Source organism: Apteryx rowi, unplaced genomic scaffold, assembly GCF_003343035.1.
Source record: "Apteryx rowi isolate R43461 unplaced genomic scaffold, aptRow1 scaffold_304, whole genome shotgun sequence".
Lineage (NCBI taxonomy): Eukaryota > Metazoa > Chordata > Aves > Apterygiformes > Apterygidae > Apteryx > Apteryx rowi.
The window spans coordinates 1006460-1031494 of NW_020449464.1; the positions used below are offsets into that span (position 1 = coordinate 1006460).

The window sequence follows — 25035 nt, forward strand, 5'->3', positions numbered from 1 at the left end:
AGTCTCCTCTGTCCCCAAGGGCATCACATGTATGGGGGTAAACAGATGAGGAAAAGCGTGTGATCCACACACAGGAGCAAAAAACCCTGAACCATAATGTCACCCTGTTCCCTGCCTCCCTTCCCCCAGGCTGCAGACTACCAGGCTTTCAGACTGGATGCCTAAAGGATGCTCTTTCAAACCTTTAGTCCTTGTCCTTTTGGAATGTGGAATACATCAACTTATTTCCTAAATAGACTAGGAAGAGACCCCAGATGCATGCACGAAGAAGAAGAGTAAGCCTGTAAAGGCAAGACAATGCAATATTCAAGCACCAGAAAATACCTTCATTAGTTATCTGCATCATGCATAGAGAGCAGGACATGTTATAAATATCACAGTTGACAGGTTTTTTTTTCCTCCCCTAAAGTGAGGAGAATCACTATCATCAAAACTCACTATCCATTCAAGACTATGAAATTCAGGCACACAGTGGCAACTAGAAAAGACTTTCCTTGGGCAGGAAGGTCAAAGACAGGGATTTTATGGTTAATGTTTTCGACCTCATCTTGACATACCACACGGACTGTGACAGATCACAGCCTTGCTATCACAAACAATTAGCTAGTCAACAATTTCTGTTCAGTAGATCACTGTCCTACTGGATGTCTGTAGCTAGTTCCACGATTTCAACAGAATTTTTTTTTTTTCCCCTTTGTTTGGTTTTAAAATCCACCACAGATATACCTGGTGCTGCTTGGGATGCCAGAGATAGCACCTGGTCTTTTCTGAGAAGGAAAACGGATCAGAGGTGGTGATAAGGCACATTAATGCCACAAGACCACTACATAGTAAAAATGTGTTTTAAACTGATGAAGTGGGGACCTCAAAGGATTACCCCAAGAAACAGAGTCTACATAGTGTCAGGGTTACAGAAAGTGTTTAAATGACACATGAAAGGCTTGCACACCAAGTTCATATGAGAAATCTGAAATCAATACAAGGGACAGAAGGAATAGCACACCAAAGTTGATGAGCAAAACAACTAAGGGTCATCAGTTGATGTGATGGATTAACAATCCAGGGATTATGAAACTCTCCTATTGGTTTAGTGCCTGAAAAGGCACCAAACACAAACTAATACACTACCTTTTCCCTACCTGGGAAGGGGCCTCAGTGGATGACACCACTGATCCACAGCTTTGTACAGTTTTTCACTCGTCATTTGATTCCGTGATGGTAATTATGAGGACCTGGGTTTAGCACAGTGTGAGGTTAAATCGCATTCCAGGTGCTGTCACTAAGCTTTAGAGAATTTTAATCCAAACTCTTGTATTCCAGGCTTTGCTTTTTAATCTGTGGCTCCACAGCCTGCCAGTTCACTCTCCAAATTGGTCATGATGCAGGAAACAGCTACTACAACTAGCTATTATTACACCCTCCCATCTTCTTGCATATTTGGGACTGATAAGCATACTAGGTTTGTAACTGCACTTAACAGTAGCAAGGGAACAAAAAATCCTATTTACAAAAAAGAGAGAAAAAAAGCCCACTATAGAAGCTTACTAGGAATCAAACAAGGCCCTACGTGGTGAATCTCAGCTACTACAAGGTAAATCAAGTATTTTATATCCTAGATTTGGAGGAAAAGCAGCTGATAAGCCCTTAGGCAAAACCAGGTGGTATCTGGGCATTTAGATTTCACCTGCCATGTGACTGTGTTCTTTGCCAAGCTAGTAACTGCTTCTTTTAGGGTCAAAAAAACCCTTATCAGTACTTTGGGAATAATGAAGATATTAAGAGACATGACAGAGGTATCAAAGAGGATTTAGGGACATAAGATTCCTTTCTGGATTACTGGAATGGGATTTCACTGGAGTACACAGGCTGCAGAGAGATGGAGGAGTTCTGGGAGGTTTTATACTTAGAGGAGATACACGTCCAAAGAAGTCAGTGGGCTCAGCTCCGGACAAGCGCTACGACACATAAGTCTTCTAAAATTTGTTTCCACCTTGGCAGCACTGACAACGTGGCAGGAGTTTGCTCCGATACGTTTTCAGTGTGACAACATTCACTCAGCTACAGACTGCAGGACAAGACCTGTCTCGAAGGGGACCAAAGGACTTTCAGAGCATGCAGATCACCCCACAGGGAGGGCACAGAGTTCCAGATATGCAAGGAGAAGCAGCGTGGGTGCCCTCGAGTGACTGCAAGTGGAAAGGGCCTGGTAACAGACAGTGATGAGGACCRCTGGAGCCACGCAGATCACATCTTTCTTCATTGCTCAAAGCAGTCCCTAAGGGACAAAGGGACTTTGGTATTGTTTAGCCCCGAGTTATAAGAGGTGTTCTGTACCCAAACGCTAGACACTATCTTTGGCTATTTTTATAAAATATATGTAGTTAAAAATGAAATTGTGGCTTGACATTCCAAGCCTTATCCAGTATCTGTGTCATCTTTCACCAGTGAGTTCAAAAACTTTTTAAAAAAATTTGTATATATATTAAAGGTTTCAGGTCTTTGTGTTAATTCCTGAAGCAGTGACATAGTGATGTAAAGCAATCTCAGGGCAATAGTATTTAGATACCTAAATAATAAACAAGCTAATTTCAGAAATTTTTTTTACTGATGATGATGCAGAACCATACTTAAATTCATATTCTGCAATGGATTTATAGGATCGCACATAGAAAACAGCTTACATGTTGTTGCATAAAACCGTAGCCAGGGATTTCAGGCCACAGATACAGATGCCCAGTAAACCTAAGACAAACAAAGAACTTCCTACAACTTCTGAAGTTGCTTCCCAGACTAAAGGAAATCTTTAAAAAGTTGGATGTTATATATTTAACAATGTATTGGTCATCAGGCAGTTGATTTGTGTAATAACCTGCACAAGCTTCTGGGAAAGTGGCAATTTCCACATGGAAATTCCTAGAGTTGAGAGTTAAGGCATATCCCAATTATTGCTACATTCGTAAGAACATTCTTCCACTGACAAATGGGTAACTTGCACAAGTAAATACTGCCAAAAGTAATGGATACTATGCATGTTAATGGCAAAACAGCTTCTTAAAGCATTTGGTCTATGACTAAAGCTTACTTATCCCAAGACACGTAAACCTTACCAGCACTGTAATATTTAGCAATCAAGTTTAAATTTACTGTGATAGATTAAGGAAAATCTGAGCTGTATTTGCAACCGTTCATTACTTCTGAAAATGCTGTACCTTAGAAGTCGTAGTACGTCATAGCTGCAACCGAAAGCGGTCAGACGTGAGGAAGTGAGCACCTCCCGGAGGGAGTGCCGTTACCTGCCTCAGGCTCATTATATCAAAAGGCCTCCAGAGCTGCTTCACTCTCCTACTGCTCCAGCGTAGGCTTTAAATGACTTCTCTGGCAGCTATCTCATCAAGGTATCATATATGAAGTAAAACTCCTATACCAAGACTTGCTGCGCCTTTGGAGACATTCTTCAATGTAAGACGAACAGTTAAGATAACATGGCAATTATTTCAGGCAAAACAACAGCTGAAGATAAGGCGGCTAAGAATTACGCCGACACTGGTGACCTTACCATTTCCCAGATGCATCACCCAACAATTTACACACTGGGTTTAAAATCAAACTAAGCTCGAAAAATATTCTTCCAGGAATAAAATCCTCATTTTTGGGGAGGGCAGGGATGGAAGTGGAAGTCTTCCCTCCCTCCTCTCTTCAGAACGTAAATCTCTGAGAAGTCTCCTGGCAGAAAGGAGCAGTCTAAGTCTAGCTCCAAAGGACAGGAATCCCTAATGTTCAACTCATTAATTTTTAGGATGGTACTTGCATCAAGAAAAGGACAGAAATAGTGTCTATGCATTCCAGCATCTCTTGAAATGATCCAAATCAGCCCTGAGGAATGTTTTTGGCACCAAGGCTGGGAGAGGATGGTGCCAGGGGATACTACTGCTGTTGCCTCTGCCATCAACATTATGCAGTTAAACAGAAGATTTCCATTTTCACAACTGTCAGTGCTGTCTTTCTCTAATACAAAACTCTCTAAAATAAGACTGAAAAGATATTAGTTAATGTTTCCAGAAGTGCATACTTTAAAAATATATTACGTTTTCCAAAAACATAATCATCTTAACTGTTTCATAACTGGCAGACATCCCTACTTCAACTGTGTAATCTTCTCATGCAATTTGCTTTGATAGTGCTATGCCATTATAACATCTTTCTCCTACATAGCTTTGAAATCCAAGGCTAACACTTTGTTGTACATTCAGAGACATTAAACAGATTATTAAATTAATACAGCAAATCTTGTTTCTATTTCAGACCTGAAGAAGGCTAGGTGTATTCAGATTTGACTTTTTCAGCTATATTAGTTTGAACAAATAAAAAATATTACCTTTGTATATTGCTTTACAATACATAGATGCTATAAAAAGGAGTCTTGCCAGCAGACATGGCATGACTGCATGGGCCTTTAATATGCAGAGGAGATCTGTCATATCTGTAAAAATCACCACCTATCAGACAGAGGGAATTACCAACAGAGTGTTTCATTCACCATTTTGGATAACTGGTCACTTTAAAAGTCCTCTTTCACTTTCTCCTCCCAACCCAGTTTTGATGATCTGACATCCATTTCCATGGAAACTGCGGCAAAAAAGAGCAGCCTTCAGTTGAAGAATTTGAGATTTTGAAAGATTCAGCTGTGGCTGACGACAGTGACACAACTGCCCTTGCTTACGGGGGGAAAAAGGCTCAATCACAATATTTCAAAATGAAAGTAATTTGTTATGCATGAAAAATTATGTATCTTGAACTTCCATTCTCCTTAGTGCTTATATTCAGATTTTGTTACTAGATACCACGTGTTAGTAGAAATAAACCACCATCTTCAAACATACAAGTAGAAGGATCAACTGAGGCAAAGAGCAGGAGCAGAAAGGAGAGCAGCAGTGGAGCAATGCTGCTTAACACTTATCCTGCGCCTAGCCTGGCTTGCTGTAGCAAAGAGGAACATCTTGTCCTTCCTGTTTAATGAATCACTACTAAGCCTAGGTGCCTTCCTGATCAGAGAGCTACTTGATAAACTTCTACATTAAAACAAAGCATTTTTGGAAAAAGATGCTTCCTATAGATATTTCTGAAAATCTTGTAGCTGGATTTCATGTTTTCAAAAGGCAATCTTAAACATGCAAGAATGCTCTCATGCATTAATTGCTCTCTTTAAACCTTTTCCAGTTCATAATTCATAGGTTACACTAAATAAGAACTGCCATTAAGTCCATTATTTTAAAAATTAAATACTTTGTTGTGTAAAAATGAAGATTTTTCTCTATACAGATAGGGAATATATCTAAATATATAAATATTCTCACTGTATAAGAAGGTGGCACGTAATGATTGCTTGTGAAGAACAATTATTTCGCAAGCATATTAAAAACTGGACTGTTCTATAATATTGTTCTTGGCCTATTATTATATGTTGACTCTTTTTTTTAAGGTTGAGTTAATTTACACACTTTTGGGCAAGCAAAAACTTAAACCAGCAGAACCCACAGAATTCTAAAATGTTAACAAAATGTAATTGTTTCAAGAGTCAAAAACATGTATAATTAATTCCAGATTTTAATTGAGTATTATTTCACCATTACTTTAGATGTTTCATCAGTAAAGTCAACTAAAAATATTCTTTTTAAATCAAGTATGAGAAATAGGGACTTACTCCTTGTATCAACTGTTTTTCTTTCTTGCAGATAAATCCTACTTGCTACATAATTCTTGTACAAAGCAATATATCTTATACACAGCTTTACTGTTTTAAGTTGATACTTCTCAAAGATAACAGTATAAATGAAGAAATGGTATTTAGATGCATGTTTTCAAACTAAGATTTGCAAGACTACTATGACTGAAAATTTGTGGTTTCTATTCCTTCTGTCTCGCTATTTACTGATCCATACAGTAAAGCCTTCACAATAGCTGGTGAGCAGTAACTAGCAAGGACAGGCAAGCCAATGTCATTCAAACATAGCCAAAAGGACAGGATTTTATTGAATCAAAAGTTAACAAGATACCCCATAACGGCAACGGGGTGCTGCTAGCAGCTGAAACAGGAAGAAGGTATTTACTCAGCCATCTACTCAGTTTACTGACGCTGGCCTCCCAACCCCCCTTTTATTTTTACTTATACATGTAAGAATTTAAATCTATATCCGTATCTCTATACTGCAAAGTTATCAGTGCCCTCCCTAATCGAGGCTCAAGCAAATCCCTCCAGCGCAGACTAAACCAGCCGACAGCTGGAGCAGGAAACCGCTCGCCGTTCCCCGCGCTGCGCGAGGGGCAGAGAGCCCCTGGGGCCGGCTGGGGCCACAGGGCCGGGACCTGCCCGTGTGGCAGAGCAGCGGTGCCGCCGGGAGCAGGTCTCCGTGCTTCATCTGAACACTCTCCCTGCTGACAGCTGGCCCGCCGGACCCACGCGACGCACTGAGCACGACTGCAAAGGGAACAAGGCTGTGCAAGACGCGCGCAGTGGGGCAAGGACGCTTGATACTTGTGGCCAGGAGAGATGCGCGCGCCGCCAAAAGCAAGGGAAGGGCCGGGACACGCACACAGCATCCGTCCGCGGCACAGAGGCCAACGCTTCAGCCTGCGGAAGTTTCGCTGTATTCGCTGCCAGGGATGGGAGGGCAGCAATGAGAGAGACCACCACCACAGTCCTGGAGGAGACACGGGTCTGCTGTTGCTGCAGAGCTGAACAGCGCAGCTTCTCTCAAGCTGCCAATTTACAGGAAAAGCTCCAAGCTTCCTCTGGAGCTTCCGTCTCACGTTAATCAGCACACGCTAACACAGGACACGGAAATAACGTGCAATACGAACGAGACGCAGCCGATGGGGTCTTTGAAAAGACAGCGTAGTCTGCTGGAAAGACGGAGCCAGGATCATACTTCCTAAACCGCAACGCAGGACTCCTGCCGCTGGCATGCACAGAGCATCCACTGACTAGCGCTGGAGACAGCGAGCAGAAACAGTTATACGAAGAAGAGAAAAAAGGAAAAAAGGTTCAGGCTAACATATACATCAGGAAAATCCAACTCATTACTCCACTTTCTAAGGCAGTTGCCTAGTAAACAGGTAACGGTCTACCAAAGTCCTTCCCCCCATGTCAGCACTACTAAAAAGTAAACCGAGAATCAATCTGGCCCAGATCTCTACAATAAAAGTATGCTACAACGCGCACCCTTCTTTCACAAAGTGGGGAGAAAAAAATACAACAGAAGAGGAGCTCGCTTCATCAACACAGGAACCCTAAGGAAACTAAAGATCTCTCTTACAGCTGCGAAACACAGTAACATTACACTGGCGAGGAGAGACACAGGCATGTTTTCCTGTTYGTGTTCTGGTCCAATTCCCGCTTAGAAAAATTGCGTTTTGCACATTAAAATTGATTATACTAATTTGTTTGGGATATCAAACTATTTTGTTTCTTATGTAACTGCACACGACTAATTAACATTTGTTAGCACAACTGATATTTGATATTTTGCTACAAGAGACTAGCCAAAAAAAACGAATCCAAAACAGACAAAACTGCCCATACTCAGCAATGAATCTACTTTAACTGAACCAAAACACTAAAATAATAACCAGAACTGCTGAGAAATACTTTAGCACATAACATTTTGCATAGCAGTAAGCGTGACAACCACAGGAGATGTGACTGAGTTCCACGGCCCCAGAACATAAACGCAAACTTAAGAACAAAACCAAAAAACTTTGGATATACATAGTTTGCATGTCATTACTTCATGGGCTGTATTTGGAAAACTGTTTTGCATCCAATTTTTTAAAACTGTTCTAAAATAACTTGCTAGGTGCACATTGGTTACCCAAAATGAGTTTAAGCTTTACTGAAATAAATCTTCCAAGTTGTGAGTATTTGTAGGAGCAGTTCAACCAGACCCTAAGAGAAGCCAGTGATTTCAGTTTATCCTTCAGCCTTTTCCACCGGGGCTGGGATTTCAGCAGTGCAGAGGAACGGGAGCATGCCGGAGGCCGCAGCGCATGCTCCCAGCGGAACGGCACTGGAGGAGACACACATCCCACCCTCCTGCCCGGAGCCACAAGCAGCCCTCAACATCTTATCTTTACCTGCAGGAAGCTCGGTGGTTGCCATCAGGTCCATAAAGGACCGGTTAGGACAGTGGGATGGATGTTCAGGTCAGCAACGCTGGTCTTCAAATTCAACTTTTCCCCTAGGGCAAAGCTTTTGTGAAGGAAGCCGTTTCATAAGGCAGCTATCCGGAGCCTGCAGAGCTAGCGCTGCGAGGGCTGAGGAACAGCCGCGCTTCCTCACCTCTAAGCCACGTTCAACTCCACCCAGCAGAACCTCGTCCACACCAGCAAATGCACAACGGTGGTTTTACTCACGAGGCAAAACATCATCACAGCTGAGTGCTATGCTGAACATGCAAACCTCCCGCAGAAAAGATTGTTGATTTTAGCCTCAGAGATTAATTCACTAGAAAAAAAATTAAAATACTATTGCATTAAGGTTAGTTTATGACTATACAGAGTAGATCCTTCTGCTCTGGCCATGAAATTTTTTAGTTTTTTAATAGGCCAAGGTCTGTCCCCTTCAAGGAACTACTTTGCATATTTTACCACTGATGAAATATCAAGGCATAATGCTGAGCTTCACGCACCATAAATGAACAGGCTTTATAACTCTACTGCTGTGTTTGACACTACTACACTTCACGTGGTCTTTCTAAACATCCAGGGAGAATTGTACCGGTATGTCGACTTACCTACTGCGAAAAGCCATCAAGACTAGCACTTAAATCGAACCAAGCTTTGATTTCCAGGAGGCCCATCCAAAATTCACCAGATTCAATAGGCACCCAACCAGGATGTATATCAAAAATGATCTCGTAGTCTGACAGAAAGAAGACTGGCCTAATGTTAACATAGTATAGCATAAAATATTCCAGTGCCTAAACCTACAGGGAAAACATTTGATATCTCACCACCTTTCAAGATAAGGCAGATCCCAAAGTCTGCCAGAAAAGGCAATAATTAGGGGGCAAGTGACTTAACACAAATTTTTTATTTGGCCCCTTGCCTCAATACTCAGAGAAAACACTGCATAGATTTAAGCATTTTCCCATATATTTTTAAACTTCATTACACTAGTATTAGAATCAAAAAAAGTGAAACTAAGAAGTGTGAGAAAATTGGAAAGCTTTGGTTGTAGTGATAACTGAAAAATGAAACACAAGCAGAATAGAAAGAAAACAGGGAAATGAGAATTCTCAATAATATTAAAAATATTGTATTTTAATACTTTTTTTTTTTTTTTAAAACAACTTGTCTCTTTAAAACCCCACTTCTACATGTGAGGAAATTATTCTCAATAATAATTTAGAAAGATTCTTACAATCAATAGAAAAACCTTTAAATGACTTAAAGAAAGCACCACACCAAAATGTCACTAAGAAAAGATGGGTAGCGAGAAAAAAGAAAACAATTAAGCCATAAAATGTTTTTCTAAGAAAAGAGACATAACTTTTCCCAAGTTAATAAAATGTTTCAGAGTGACTATGGAACAAAGGCAGACCGCACAAAGTTGGAAGAAGACATCTGTCACCAAAGCCAGACAAAAGAACATCCGTCCAAGAATCGCAGATCGATTCTCACAAGTCCTGACATACAACACGCACAGGGATGCTGACACCCCACTGCACGCACAGAGCAGCAAGGTGCAAGTACGGATACCAGTTAGTCACTTTATGTGAAACTTGGATTTTAAGCTGTGTATCATCAAGTAAACAGAGATATTAAAAAGTATACAAAATTAAAAAGGAAAAATGAAATTTGCAAGTAGATATTTATAGATGAATGCATGTTAAAGATTGCTTTTCAAGCTACACTAAAAAAATCAGTTTTTAACCGATTCTTCAGAACTGCAAATATAGCTTTCATGTAATACACTTTTTTCACTGAAATACATGATAGTTAAGTTAAATACTTTTTTTGATTTAAAAAGTTACTGGCTTTTGTGATAAGTCATGGCATCTATATTAAAAATGTAATGGTGTAAATACATATATAGGGAAAGAATGATAAACAGTTAATTTTTAACTGATACATTAAAATATCCATGCTTTAAACCCTACAGTTCTTTCAGGGCTTTTATTCTCAGCACAGCGCTGCATTTCCATCAGGCCGGGAAGACGCGAAGGGCTGCGTCCAGCACCTCGGCCCCGCACAAAGGCAGCAAACAAAGACCTCAAGCAGCCCTAATCCGTTATTGTCTCTGGCTACCCACAGCCCGAAGACTGTGGGGGTAATTGTAAGAAAGTTTTGCCCCTACTTTTAGGGCCAGTTCCTTACGAACAAGCTTTCTCAATGGCAAACACAACAGCTGTTGAACAAAGTGAAGCCGGCACACATGTCCAACTGCGTTATTTCGTTTTTCGGATCCGTAGGTCATAAGCTGAAGAAGAACTGATGCTGCCTTCCACAGAGGACAAAGATATTTAAGAAAACAGCAATCCAAGTTTTGCAGCTTATATGTTAAACAAATCTTATTTTGTCATTTTTATTTTAGTTTGTTAGCTTGTTAAGGCAATTTTTTTTAAATCTACAGTCATTTTTAAAAATGTCAGCTATTTTTAAATCAATATAAATATTATAGCTTGACACAAACTGATGGACTGGTCTGAATTTGGCTCTTTATCAAACCTTGCTCAATTCCTTACGCAGCTGCCAGGAATAGGCTAATGACAGACTATGCCTGGCAAGGGTGCTACGGCCATCAGAATTGTTTAAAACGCGGAATTCCCTGAAACTGCTATGCTGTACACTTCTATATCCATTAGAAAAGCATCCCCCAAACGAACTAGCTTTCTTGTATTAGTACTTAACGAATACATGTAGCACTATCCCAACACTGACATATGCCATTCAGACAGATGTCAAGCCCGTAACCCTGTTTTACAAAGAGCAGATCTCTCTATGGAGTTTATTGGGTGACATCTGCTTGAGTGACAGATGCCCACATCTTTTCAAAGACAGGCAGCTTTGCTGGAAAACCAACTGATCMCGAGTTTTTACATGAAGTATGCTTCCTAAAAAAACAAAACAAGAAAAGCAACAGAATTACCACCTATAATTTCATGCTTCCTTGCAGATACCTAATGACAAATTKTAAGAACCTAGATTGAGCCTAGATTCTAGATTAATCTGATATACAATTATCTATTAATTAGACACATTTGTCAAAGTGCTTTGGAATTCCAGTTAGTGCACATGAAAACTCCATTAAAAATTAACATTTACTTGTTAAACAACCTGAATCCCTGAATTAACATTCCATTCTTAATTGCAACAGAACAGACCAAGTGACAGAAAAGAGCGTGTATTTTCTCTATTTTCTTAATTAGCATCTGAAAGAGATGAAGTTTGCTTTAAATGACAAAACCTCACTTTTCTGGTGTTTTCCATAATAGTCAGTGCATGATATGGTAGACGGTTTTCCAGTGAGTGATTAAATACAAATTAAAAGCTTCTTTGATCTCCCTATGACAGACTTTGGAGATACAAAAATGTATGTGACAGGGTTTGTAGAAGGTTCTCAGGTTTGGTCTAACCTACTTAAATGAAACCCAGCAGGAACTTTGTCCAGAGACTGACTCTTTCGGTGCCCTTATTGTGCTAAACAGTGGGTCACTGCCTTGTTTGCTGGGGATGGCAGATGGCCGCATTCGTTGTGTATTTCCACTCCACACCAAATTTTCCGGGGAAGTCTGGCCGGCAGTGGGAGGGAAGCAATACACAACTGCACCTGCCGCTTCCACTGCAAAGACGCCCAGCTCCAATAGCAAGAAAGAACGCAGAGAAACCAAAGAGCTGGTCAAAAACTCAATGTATTTAAAAAAAAACAAAAACAAAAAACCCCAAACAAACACTGTACAAAGCTTTCAGTAATCAGTTTGATGAAATACCTTCTTCTGTTAAATTCGAAGCTTTGGGGCTAGAAATTGTAATGCTCCATAGAAAAATCATATGAGATATAGGAACTACATTAAAAATGAATTAAAATAGTTAGATGATACCAAAATCAGAAACTCCAAGCTGCGTGGGGAAAATAAGAATTACTCAAAATTACTGCAAACAGATGCCACACACCACTGCACCTCCTCGGTAGCTGTGGTGTGGTGAAATACAAGATGAAACACAAACACAATCCTTGCCCGCATATTCCAGAATCATTACGATAATACAGACACATATTTCTACTGATTAAAAGGCTACTTTTAAGTTTAGAATATTCGATAATTTAGGGATATTTCTCACTTCTAATTTTGCCACTTATAGGGTAACCATTGCTTAAAAAATTACTATTCCTTATGCTCAAAAATACATTTGTGGATACTGAAGAAAAAGATTTAACTATTTAAACTTTAAATTTTCAAGCTGATAAACATTTATCAGTTGGGTTCCTAGATTTTATTTTTCATATAACCTTTCGTATGCACACTGCTGTATTCGCTGGAACTTTCTCATCTATCCAAAATGGTAACTTCTGTACAATTCACAAGTCAAGGGTAAGAGTGTGCTTGACTGAGACTTTTTTTCTGCCATGCAAACAAAAAAAAGTATTTTTGGAGCATCCCATTATTGCCTTAACTTGCTACGAGGATTTACAGTGGGTAAACGCAGAAGCAGTTTTCAAACAGCTATTTCTCCCTCTATGCAAGGGATCAGACTGGGGCAAGGAGAAGGTTGACTCCTATCTCTCCAGTTCCACGCACCAACATGTCATGACATCGTGCTGCAGAAAATGGACTATATCATATACAACATTTACACAAAAAGAAACTCAAGGAGAGAAGAAGAAAAAGAAAAAAGAAAAAAAAAGGCAGCATTCCTTGTCTTCCCTTTGCTCCAAGGGAAGCATGGCAACGCTCGGTTCTCCTGCAGAGGCCGAGAGAAGCAGGGAATTGCAGGGGTAACAGGCAAGACTCTGGATTATCTGGATTGACCTGTCCGGCCAGGCACGTGCCRGGCTGTTACTAACTCTCCTAGGACCAGCTAACCCAGTGAATCGCATTGCTCGACAAATACCGGTGTCGCACACAGCCAGCTCCATACAAATTCACCAGACTTCCTACATGCTCCRGACCCATCCTAGTCATCTGTCCACCCCACCCCCCTGCCGCTCGGCACACCAGATTCTGAGTTTTCTTCATAACATATGCATTTATTTTATCATCCTTGAAACTAGGATTTTTTGCTAATGTAGAAAAAAAAATGTTCTTTTTTAAACTTTCTTAGACAAATAAGTAGTCTTGTTTCTGCACTTAAAACAGCTCAGATCCCACATCTCTAGGCTTTTGGAATTACAGATCCTTAAGAATAAATCACATTTCAATCCAAATTCTCAACTATTCTGATGCAGCAATTCACTATGTCATATCAGATTCCTGTAAAAAATTTATTTGTATTGCTAAAAGTTAGATGATATCTAAGAGCCTAAAATTATATTCAAAATGCTTTTTGAAAAAATCCAAGTTACTTTCATGAGGAATTGCACAATTCTGCGCACTGAGGTCAGTAGATTTATGACCAAGTAGGAGAAAGAATGCTACTGTCCATGAATGAGCTGAAGTTGTAAAAGCAAAATATTTTTCTGGTTTTGAARACAGAGCCAATTTTCTAAACAACTCCTGCTTATGTGTTTTTAAATGCTTAATAGGCACTGAAGTATTACCGAAGCATTTTCCAGAAACAGGCTTCAGTGTTTTTCAGCCAGCTAAGCTAAAATACTTTAATCTCTAAAAGGACTGATGTGAAAGTGATCCTTTTAAAAAATTATTTGGATAAATGAAAGTGTTTGGTGGATCTCAAGTTTAACTGAAAAAATTCCTGTTGACCACTGCACACTAGCATTACTTTGTGCAGTCAATCAATAAATATTAGGTTTAAAATACTGCTATAGAAAGAAGCTGCATCATGATTTAAACTTCACCTTGTCATGCTAAAAATATCTCAATTAAAACCTTTTTTTTTGGGGGGGGGGGTGTTGGGCGGTATTCTAGTTGTCCAGCTTGACGCTTTTTAAAAAAAATCAATTGCTTTTAATAACAGAAGTACTTTTCTTGTAAATAAAATTGTTACTGCTGTTAGACTTTAGCAGTATACTGAATAGCTTTCTGAAAACCTCAAAATTCAAGAGTCTAGCACAGCAAAAGATGCAAATCATGTGGAACTTACTCCACTAAAGAATCTCATCTTCAATGTCTTTCCCTTGAAAAGAACACAGGATGCTGAAGGGGGAAAACGCTGTCCTAGCTATAATACACACGTGTTCATAATACTGCTAGCTCTTACTAAAAATTCCAGGAAAGGAATCAGAAAGTCTCCAACAGACGTGGAGTCAAGGAGAAGGAACTGTTTCTGTAGGAAACGCTGATGTAAAGGAAAGGCTGGGAAAAAATTGTATTTCAGGCCCATTCATTAATTTCTTTTCATTTTTTTGAGRGTCAATCTTCTATTGATTGCTGTTTCTCGACAGGTTCTGCATCTTCCTCTAGCCATCAAAGGCAGTCCCAGGATCACACCTCCCTCGTGGCTATTTCAGGTTAGCCTTGTATCCCCTCCCTTAGGTTAGTACTCACTATTGCAGACAGTCTGTCCTCCCACCAACCAYGAGTCCTGTCTCAGTCACCTTCAACCAGAGACTTAACCCAAAACTACGCCTGTCAGGCTAACAGACTTCCCATCAATCGATATAAGTAGTTTTCTTTTAGACTCTCACAAAAATCTATGCAAGGCTCAGTGAAGTCTTCGAACCTAAAAGGTAGCTCTTGCACTCTATAATCTAAAGTATGCTACGCTAAAATGCATGTTTTAGTCGTTCAGATTATATCCTCAATATCGATACCCTTTTAGATATTTCCCTTATGACAAATAAGTATGGGGGGGGTAGAATCCAAAGATATGCACTTCTAATTAAATGCATATTTCTGTACTGTCCATTAAGGCATATTCTGAAGTGACAGACCAGAAATTTTGACTTTATCTGCCCATCTACAACAAACTAGAACAATGGTAAAAAGCTGTATTGGTATTATAGAATTGAAACACACTCGAGTTCTGCGCATAACAAACTAACACCACTTACTTATTGATGAAAAAAATCTCAGCTCAATCAGGCAGACTGTGACGGTAACATTTATATCAGTTTTTTCACTAACATAATTCATTTAAGGAATTAGTAGAAACAATTACCCTTCATTTTTCAAGAACTGCAAGCTAAGCCTGCCAGTTATAGGCAGATTCAAGAGCAGAAAACACATATAATGAAATATAAATAATGTTGCAGAAGTAGCACAATAACAGTGCACTAATTACAGCAAAGCAGGTATTTGGTTTTAGTCTAGAGCTCTGCATTTTCTTCTCTTTAAACTTTTTTCTACTCTTCTTTTTATTTCTAATTGCATACACTTCTTCATAAGCAGCGTTAGTGTTTCATTTTCTTATGAAAAATATGGAATTTTAGCATGAAGTGTTCTGTCTCCTCTGCACTATACATGTCAAAAGTAACATGTAGATTATATCTATGCTTACCTGCTGTGATGTCGTCATCAACGAGATCATGCTCCTCTTCCTGAACTTTCGCTTCTGTTCCCAATGAATCTGGGCTTGCACTACCCGTTTGCATGGCTTCTGTTGTTACTCCAGCTGGAAAACAAAAACAAGAAGCCTGACCACCCACAGAAATCAATGATTTGGGTATATAGTGTCCTTAGATAAAGAAAAAATTTTTTTAAGTTCTGGAACAAGCAGTATAGCTGTCTATGAAATGTAGATAAAGCAAAGGGTAACTATTTTCTGATTTCCTTTAAAACTGTATGCAGACCTTTCATAAACCCATCATTGAAAAAAAATCTTTTGCACACCATATATACCTTTCTTAGACATTCTTACTTTTATACCACCTTCTAGCTCCATGAAAAGTCCCAGATATACATCCTACATACCAGCATCCTATCTAGCCACAAAATACAAAGCTGCGTAACATGTAGCGGCAGAACTTTTATTACAGCTGCTCTTAGCGTGAGTGAGAGAGAGAGAGAGAGAGAGAGAGAGAGAGAGAACGGGCTGTGTTTCCAAGTTGCCTCCAGCATACATGAGTTCAGCTGAGTTACTCCACTTCATTCGGGTTGCAAGGCATCAGTTAATTGCTAGAGAAACTACATTACAGACACCAAATCTTGCCCCATAACACCCCGTGATTGATGCTACAATTCTCTGGTTTACGCTCTGCCTAACTGTAACCTGTAATTATTCCCTAGACGGGCCTTACCACAGTCCAATCAAGGCATTGTCAAAATAGGTGTTTTGCTAAGGGTGGAATAGTCCAGCCTCACAAATAGTCTTACCAAAGAGATTTAGGAAAGCTAAAGGAGCAGTCTGCAGAGAAGCCCTGATAAGATTTCTCTTCACCTGATATATCCTCTAGGTCAGCCTCTACTATCAAAAATCTTATTATATGAAGGGATTGCTGCTTTACTGATTGTGGTATTAGGTTTGCAATCTACAGAGGCATTAAGTCCCCATTAAAAAAGGGCCACGGCCCTTTGTCAGCACTGACCACATTTCAACAAGAAATTAAGTCTCTGTAAATGACTTTGCCTTTTGAAAGCCAGGCGGCTCTAGACGGAGGCCTGAAGAATCCAAACCGCCCGCAAGTGCCTGGTACGGGAGGATGGAGAGCTGCCTCCTGCACCTGCTGCTTCTCCTCCTGCATTTTTCAGTCGTACTTATGAAAACACTAACACGCACTACTTCATTTTCTCAGCATCTTTCACGTAATAAGTTAGTCTTCTCCAAACATATACATTTGATTGATAAATGAAAGAAGATAGTATAATAATAAATCGCAAAGGGAGAATTTCTGTCTGAGGGTGGGCAGTGTACAAACAAAGCCCGGGAATCCAAGTCCGAAAGCCACTCACTTCTGAGCCTTCTTTGAAGTTTCTGAACAGTAACATTCTCATGAATACTCTCAGATTTTACTTTTTTAGTGCTATCGGTAAGCAGCAAATATTCACAGCAAAGTAATTACTTTTATCTTGTGATAACACAGTGACTTTCTGACACAGCAAATTCTACGTAGAGGTTCTGGCGTAACCTCTGTAAAGACAGTAGTATTTTTTTAAATAACTTTCTGAACTTCCTTCTCATTATGTCAATATACATAAAAACAGTGATGAGAAAATTCTAAGAGAAGAACATGGACACTTTTAAGATATATTAGTATTGGAACTTTCCCCTCTGTCATGGGCAAAACCTCCATTTACCAAACATTCCAGTTAGTACAGAAGTTGCTAAGCTCCACAGACATAGTAGACTTGTATAACTATTCCCTAAATATCACTTCTGTAATCTAAAATTATTTCATTTCTTTCCACACTCGGAGAATAGCAAAGGGTTTGCATGCCTTTAAAAAATTGCATTATGAAGCCTCTTACTGACGACAGCTTTCATCTCGGATGTTACGTTTTCTGTGGTTAAATAATTGAGTTAGCAGAACCCAAGAGTTCAGCAGTCCCCAAAAGGTAAGTTTAGGCTGGGCAGAAATTCAAAGTCTTCAATTCATTTAGTTATTACATCAACTCTTTCACTGTTTTCTATCACTGAGATGCTGAAATGAGGCTGATCTTCCATATGGGATGTACCACACCTTTCTATAGATTTTATCAAAACTACTGATGATGCAAAGGGAGGAAATAAATGCCTTGCATGAGTTGTTTTTAAGTACAGTATATAAAAAAATTAGCAAAGTCTATTACAATTGTATACAATTAAAACCGTAAGAACAAATCTATTTAATAGGAATGCTTAAACATTCCCAGAAAGCCACTGAATGGATAAAACCAAAGGGAAATAAAAATAACAAGCATGCAAATAAGTCAGGCAATATTCCTCTCAATAAAAATCCAAGATGAAAGAATGTATATTCCTGGATGCAAGAGCCTTCTTACATAATTGACCAAGAACGTCAAAGAAACAGATTTTAGAAATGAAAAGGACATAAAAGCTTGACTGTATTGAAAATAAACTATTTGACATTAGATCTACTGGAAAATTAAGCAAGATATACACGTATTAGAAACTCATACCATTATTATAATTTACTATTTACTGTAGCATTCTAAACTAAGTATTCATTTAATACATTAAAACATGGCAGTGCAATATTGAGCTGCTTCTTTGTGCTCTTTTAACTCAAACCTTGCAAGAGTAAGATCAACCATACATACAAATAGCAAAGTCTTTGGGGTCCAATCAAACTATCCTTACTCAATGAAAACTCCTGCTTAAATCGATGGAAGTTTAATTAAGTTTTACTCAATTAATCAGGCTTTAAATAAAACTAAGAGATGTATACATCTACCAGAAATATATTAATAAAAAATGACAGCAAATTCACTATTATAGACTGATCATATTTATTGTTTTGCAGTGATAACATGGGTTACTATTTGAAGCAGGTTAAAGATAAACAGTTTAATGATATTTGAATTTCTTTAATGTCATGCTGCTACAGCATTCAAGATTTTCACTTAAAAATTGACAATAATTTGATACAAACATTTACCTGAATGAATTGGGATTTAACGATACGGGGAGCAACAGAAGTGTCTACACTTAATTTCCAGGCAGAATTTATTGAGAACAGATTTCTGCAGCGACTGCCCAGCGCTGCCCCACGCTCCCTGCAAGCCCGATGACGGACAGCCTGCTTGCCTCACATTAATTCACTCCGCACCGTTTCTATCGATCCTCGGCCAGTTCCCCCGTCTCTTTGCACACACTGCTCGTCTGGCTGCCTACACCCGCAGCAGCACATACACACAAAGGCCATCGAAAGATAACCTTTTGCTTTCCGTTAAAGACATAGTAACCATTTTTGTATCTGCACTAACATCACATATTTAAAAATATATCATACTTTCCACTACTAAGCATACAAATCTACTACCAGAAGATTTTACGTGTTCCTACCGCACGCAGTCTGGGAAATGTTTGCTTCAACATTTTAGGGAAATGTTACACTAACCAACGTTAAAAAAAAAAAGTGAATATAATATTCAGCAAAGAAATCCCTTTAAGAAAAGAACTTAACTTGCAGAATCCATTTTACCCTGAAGATAGCCTTCAGTCTTAAAAATAAGTAGAAAGTAGTGTATTTTCCTTTTAGAACATCACCTGAAAATACTTCCTTATGCAAAATACATGATGGACTAGGTACATTTTAGAAACAATTGTATACTGTGAAAAAAGAGGAACAGATAAGACTATGACAAAAATACACAGTGGCATGTCCTTATCTCAGCAGGTATAAAATGAAGCTTAGAAAGTTCAACTTTTTTCCTCCTTGTGCGAACCTGAGGAATATCAATGGCTGAAACACCTCTAATACTTTTAATTCATAACATCACTTATACATCCATTCCCATTTGATTTGCAGTCAACAGGCTGACATGCCAGTTTTGGGTTTAGAAGGCCCAAATAAAACCGAGATTTATTGTTCAACCTACGACATGCTGTGAAACTAAGCCCGATCTGTTCTAACATCTGAACTCTAATTCATCTGATGGCGAAGCCGTGTAGGCAGCTATAACCGAGCTGCTTGGAGGAGTGGCGGTGTAACGGGGCCAGTCTGAGGCTGGTCTCCAGCATAAGCCACTGCGGTGCCGGCAGACCCGCACAGGAGAAAATAAGATCTACCAGGCTTTCTCCCTCCTCCACCAACCCGTCATCTTGGGGGAAAAAACAGCCGCAGGAAAAATAGCACCTCGAGGCTTAGTTCTATCTTGCATACTTACCTCTTTTGCCCTACGTCTCCCAGACAAGCAAGGGCAACATTCAAAATTAAATGGCTTGAAGACGATGGCAGATTTACCAAGATCCAGAGCTGATCTGGAAAATCGGGACTTCATATTCTTATGAAGTTATATCAGGATGTTTTATTTCTACTCTACAGCTTAACGGTGAATTTAGCAATAAAGAATAGTCCAATAAACATGCGCTAGATTTAGAAATAAATTTGCTCAAGTAGTGCAGAATTTTCCCTTTCTCTTTTTTGTCAAAACCATTGACATGAAATGGGACCTGTTTTCCTGTAGGATAGCAACAACCTTTTAAATATACCTATGAAAAGAATACTTCATCATGACAAAGTCTGAAATATTTTTGTTCAACTCCTCTGTATTCTATATTCTGATTCAGACTCACTGGAAGAGGAAAAATATACTGCAAATGATTAATATATTTAAGCTGTCAGAGATGCTTTAGTTTTTTTCCTCCTTATTTCCACAATGAGTATTTTTCTGCAAATGCTGGTGATCTGCCTGTCACGGGAGACCTACAATTGCGCAGTTGTATAATCTCCAAGTGAAGTAATCGGGCGATGAGAATAAAAGCAAGCATTGCGTATGTTTTTGCTTCATTAATAGGATGATCATCTACAACTGTAAAAAAATACTGCTGTTGAAGGGCAGTACCATTTTCCTCCCAGATGCCATGAATCAAACGTTTAGCAGGACTCTGTGAAGGCTCTGGGTCCATCTGCATAATATATTCTGAGCTGGCAGAAGTTCTGCCAATGCTCTCAATCAGCTAAAAGCACAAGATCACAGCAGGGAAGTGCAAACGCAGAACTCACATACCTTTTCCCAGCAGGATGCTTTAGTTTGGACTCTGCACTGCCCAAACAATCACGTGGCCTTTGCCTGGCTTAACTCTCTGCCCATCATGGACCAAATGGACCAGAAACAGCCAGCTTTTCCTTGGCCTATAAACTGCATACCAAAATCTTCTTAGGGCTTAAATTGACAAAAACGCACCCGCAGCCCCAACACGGGCCGTTGCTAGTCGTGCGTATTCGACAGGAAGCCGCATTCGAGCGGCGAGCACCGCAGACGGCTCGAGCGCCGCACTCCGACCCCCCAGCACAGACACCCCAACCCCAGGGCTCTTCCGCTTGGCTTTTACGAAACGAACATAAAAGACACAGATGATGGTTACAAAACAATCTGACTTCTAGCACTTAAAATACACACAAGTACAAAATCATTAATAACAATAAAGTACACAACACAGATAAACTGCCTAAATGCAGTAAACTGCTGCTTATATTTTCACTGTTTAGATTTCCCTGTCTTTTCAGCATAAGGATATTAAAGAGATTTCTTTTTGGACAGTTGGCAGCTTCTCGCTCACTGATGACCTCAAGGTCCAAATTGTCTGATTACAATTTACTACACTACAGATAGATAAAAATGCTCAATTACCTTCCAAATATGCTAATAATGCCAGATACTAAAGATAACAGACTTTATTAGTGTATTTTATTATATGACAACCCCTGGCCCTTAGAATCTATATTCACCAAAAAAGAATCGTAAAAAGGTAAAATAAAAATGAAGGTCAAGGATGTATCTTCAGATGGGTACTGCATAAATATATATGATAGCAGCATAAACTATTACAGTTGACCATGTAGAACATCACTACTGACTTCCACAGCTCTACCACTTGCAAGCTGCCAGTCTGAGCTTGGCGCCAACAATGCCAACAAAAATTAAGGAATTGCTGGACAATTAGCAAGATATATTCAGTATTTGCAATATATATGTTTAATAGGTAGTGGTCAAAGATTGGAAAATACTAATCTCTAATCCAGAGCTGCCTATTCCTGCCCTGATATCTGACCACTGTAAAAAAAATGGATGCAGTAGGAAGGAATAGATTTTAAGACTTTCTTTGTAAAATAATTTCTCCTTTTTTTCCAGTAGATATCCTTTCTCCCTCCTCACTAACTTCAACTTCCTTTGCACAGTTCATTTTTTTGACAGGCCTTCACAGTGTAACACAAAATTATCCCCTTAGCGTACTTTATTGACTCAGGGTTTAAAACAAATATCTACTTTTTGACTACATATTTCCTTCAAGTATCTTACTGAATTAGTGCTTGAGCCCCTAATCTCACAATATGACCCCTTCATGAAATAGCTGCTGAAATAAAATCCTTTCAGAAAGATCAGCAAGCATGAACTGGGCATAAATCATATTGTATTTCTCAAATCTATGCACATTAATAGAACAATACACAGAAAGAAAATTAAAAAAAAAGAAAAAAAGATTTGTGGAAGTAATATAATTAATACTAACATCTCTAAAAGTGGTCATTCCAACAGATGGAAAATTTATATCAATATGCATAACATATGTCTTTTGAGCTACAAATGAATTATTATTTGTGCTATATGAATAAGAAGAAATGTCCCCATTAGAATAAAGACTACTCGGATCTTACAAATTCCTCCAGAGGTATTTCCTCACAGTGTAGGTCATAGCAAACACAGAAGTTCTTGTAAAGGTTAGTCTCATTTGTAAATTGCTACCCTGCATTGCAGGGAAAAATTGTGTTATGATGTAGCAAGCACAACATTTGAGGAGTATCCACATCAGAGCGTTTGCTCTACATGCAGCATTTATGAATACGTTTAGAATCCCAATATTCTGTGTAAACCCGTAAGGACTAGAAAAAAGAGAAATATGAAGAAAAGTCACAACACACTGAACCTTATCTGCTTCACCATCTTATTACTTTTAAAAATTCTGTTTTCCTGAAATACATATGTAATTTCTCATGAGCAAGCCGGGCCATCCAGATTCGGATACTGCCATGCCACTACTGACTTCCAGAAGTTGCAGACCTATCATTACACAAAAAAGCCCCATCTGTCTGCACTATAGATGCAACTGCAGATTTCAGCATGGCTACAGCAACATGATCAAGACCACAGGTTATCCTCTGTGAGCTACCGGTTTGCATTTACATGATGCATATAAGCTACATGAGTTTCTGCAAGAGACAACACAGGATACTGCATAGTCCTTAGATTAACATATTCTATTGGAGTTGAGAAGTGAAAAGCTCCTTTTAAACTGCATTAGAAAAGCACTTTCCAGTGCTGTAATGACAGCAATGGATCTGCAGCAGCATGTTGTTACTCCACTAAATCTCATATTTCATTTCAAAGGCCATTTGTATCAAACAAGTGACTTAGATGATAAGAAATGCTGTACTACCACAGGAAGCATTAATTGCTACATAAAGTGGGGCTTTTAAAAAAGTAACTGGTAAACAAACGTACAAAAATAATGAAAAATGAAACAAACTGTTGACAAATCTAGAAAGAATAGCTAAAATAAATGTTCAAAGAGTAAAACATTTTCGAAAAGAAAAGCTGCAGAACAGATTCCAGACAGAAGCACAGAGACCTTAACTGTGTTTTACACATTCAGTCCTAAAACTCTCAGTTGCTTGTCAGACTGTTAGGGAACATCCAGGCACAAACTGGTAGCATGCACACAAATCAACCAAAAATACAGGAAAAGACAGCTTCGGCTTTTGTTATGCAAGTGTTGAGTAATAATAGCTAGACAATAGCAATAGCAGAACAAGACTATTAGTACTTTACTAAGTATGAAGCCTTAATTATTGTTTCAGCATGTGCTGAGAAATAGATTGTGAAAAATTCTGAATTAAAGAGAAAATAATTTGTATGAAATATTTCCTAAGCTGCCACATCCAATATGCTCTATGATGTGGCACCAGCTAACATTTTCCCATGTTCCTCGAAATGCAAAAACAGGTCATGGGAATAATATTTGGCTAACCATTTTATTATTGTACTAACTGGAGGCATTAATCAACCAAAATTTCTAAAATTTGTATTTCTGTTGTTCACAATATGCTCTCTTGCATCACTAACATGGGATTATCTTTTGATAATCTTAAATTTGACTGTCTTTCAAGTTCCCTGAACACATTTTATCAAAAAGCTGGGAGAGGTGCCGGTTAGCTTGATCTTTATGAGCAAAGTCACATCCCAAAACTGCCACTGGATCTGTGCACAGGACATACAAATGGTGCAAAGGTTTTGTCTCTGTTTCCTGGTACCACACGCGCGATTCATTTAAGAGCCAACTGAAAGCATATGACAAGGTATCTCATTCCAGCAGCAGACTTTTATTCATGATTACCAGTTGTTTTAATTGAAGTGAACCGCTAGTGCATGAGAGAAGCATTTGTTTTTTTACATAATTTATATAAAACTACTGTGAAGTAAGAAAATGTGCTGAACACCAAATACGCTGATAATATTTTATGCTTCTCAGTCAAGAGGCAAAATAGGGAGTAGTGCTGAAGGGACTCAAACAGTATTTCTTGATCTATCATACTCCTCCTCCTTTCCTTTTTATCACAAAATTATACTTTTCCAAAGTCAATGATTCAGATTGTGTCCATTTTGGTCTTCATAAATAATTTTTATCCCCTTCAGTTCCTCCCTAGTCTTTAAAAAACCATGTCACTGTTTATAATGTYTTATTACACAACACAGGAAACTTCTGTATGTTTTACTCCACCCACAAAAGTAAAATTCCTTGTTTTGTAATTATTTTGTTTCTTCTTTCTGATACCATAATTATTATTATTTTCTTCAGAGCGTCAATATCTTTGTATATGTTGATACAGACAATAGTAATATTAACTGCCCTCTCAGCCTCGTCATTCAGGAGAACCACAACTTTCAGATGTAAGGATTTAAGTAATGAGAAGTACTAGAAATAGAAAATGATTGGAATTAATACAAGTTAACAGCTGTTTTCAAGTATCATTAAAAAGAAGTTCCTTTTTTGGAAACAGTCCACTGGCTGCAGCAAGCAGGCATTACAGAGCGGTTTATACAAACCCCACCAACACAATTATGTCCATAACCTTGCACCCAACAAGGTCATTCACTATCGCTGTAGAGAAAAGAAATTAGTAATCATCAGTAGTTGCTATAGCAGCTACTCGCTAGAAAAAAAGGCAACTACAGCTGTATTCTACAAACTGAGTATAACTGACCTCACAGAAGGATTAATTAAAATAAATCCAAGTATACAGAACGTCACAAATATCTA

At 38.8% G+C, this 25035-nt stretch overlaps 1 protein-coding gene across 17 annotated transcripts in view; it reads right to left on the bottom strand.

Annotated features, from left to right (window-relative positions):
• The window catches only part of WDR7 (WD repeat domain 7), a 172634-nt gene that overhangs the window by 97960 nt on the left and 49639 nt on the right, over nt 1–25035 (bottom strand). For all 17 annotated transcript variants that reach the window (XR_003254270.1, XR_003254271.1, XR_003254272.1 and 14 more), the window contains one exon: nt 15616–15729. Coding sequence is in view for 14 of the 17 variants with exons in the window: in XM_026070102.1 (XP_025925887.1) it covers nt 15616–15729 (114 nt within the window). In the remaining 3 variants the exon portion in view is untranslated. The remainder of the gene's footprint in view (nt 1–15615; nt 15730–25035) is intronic.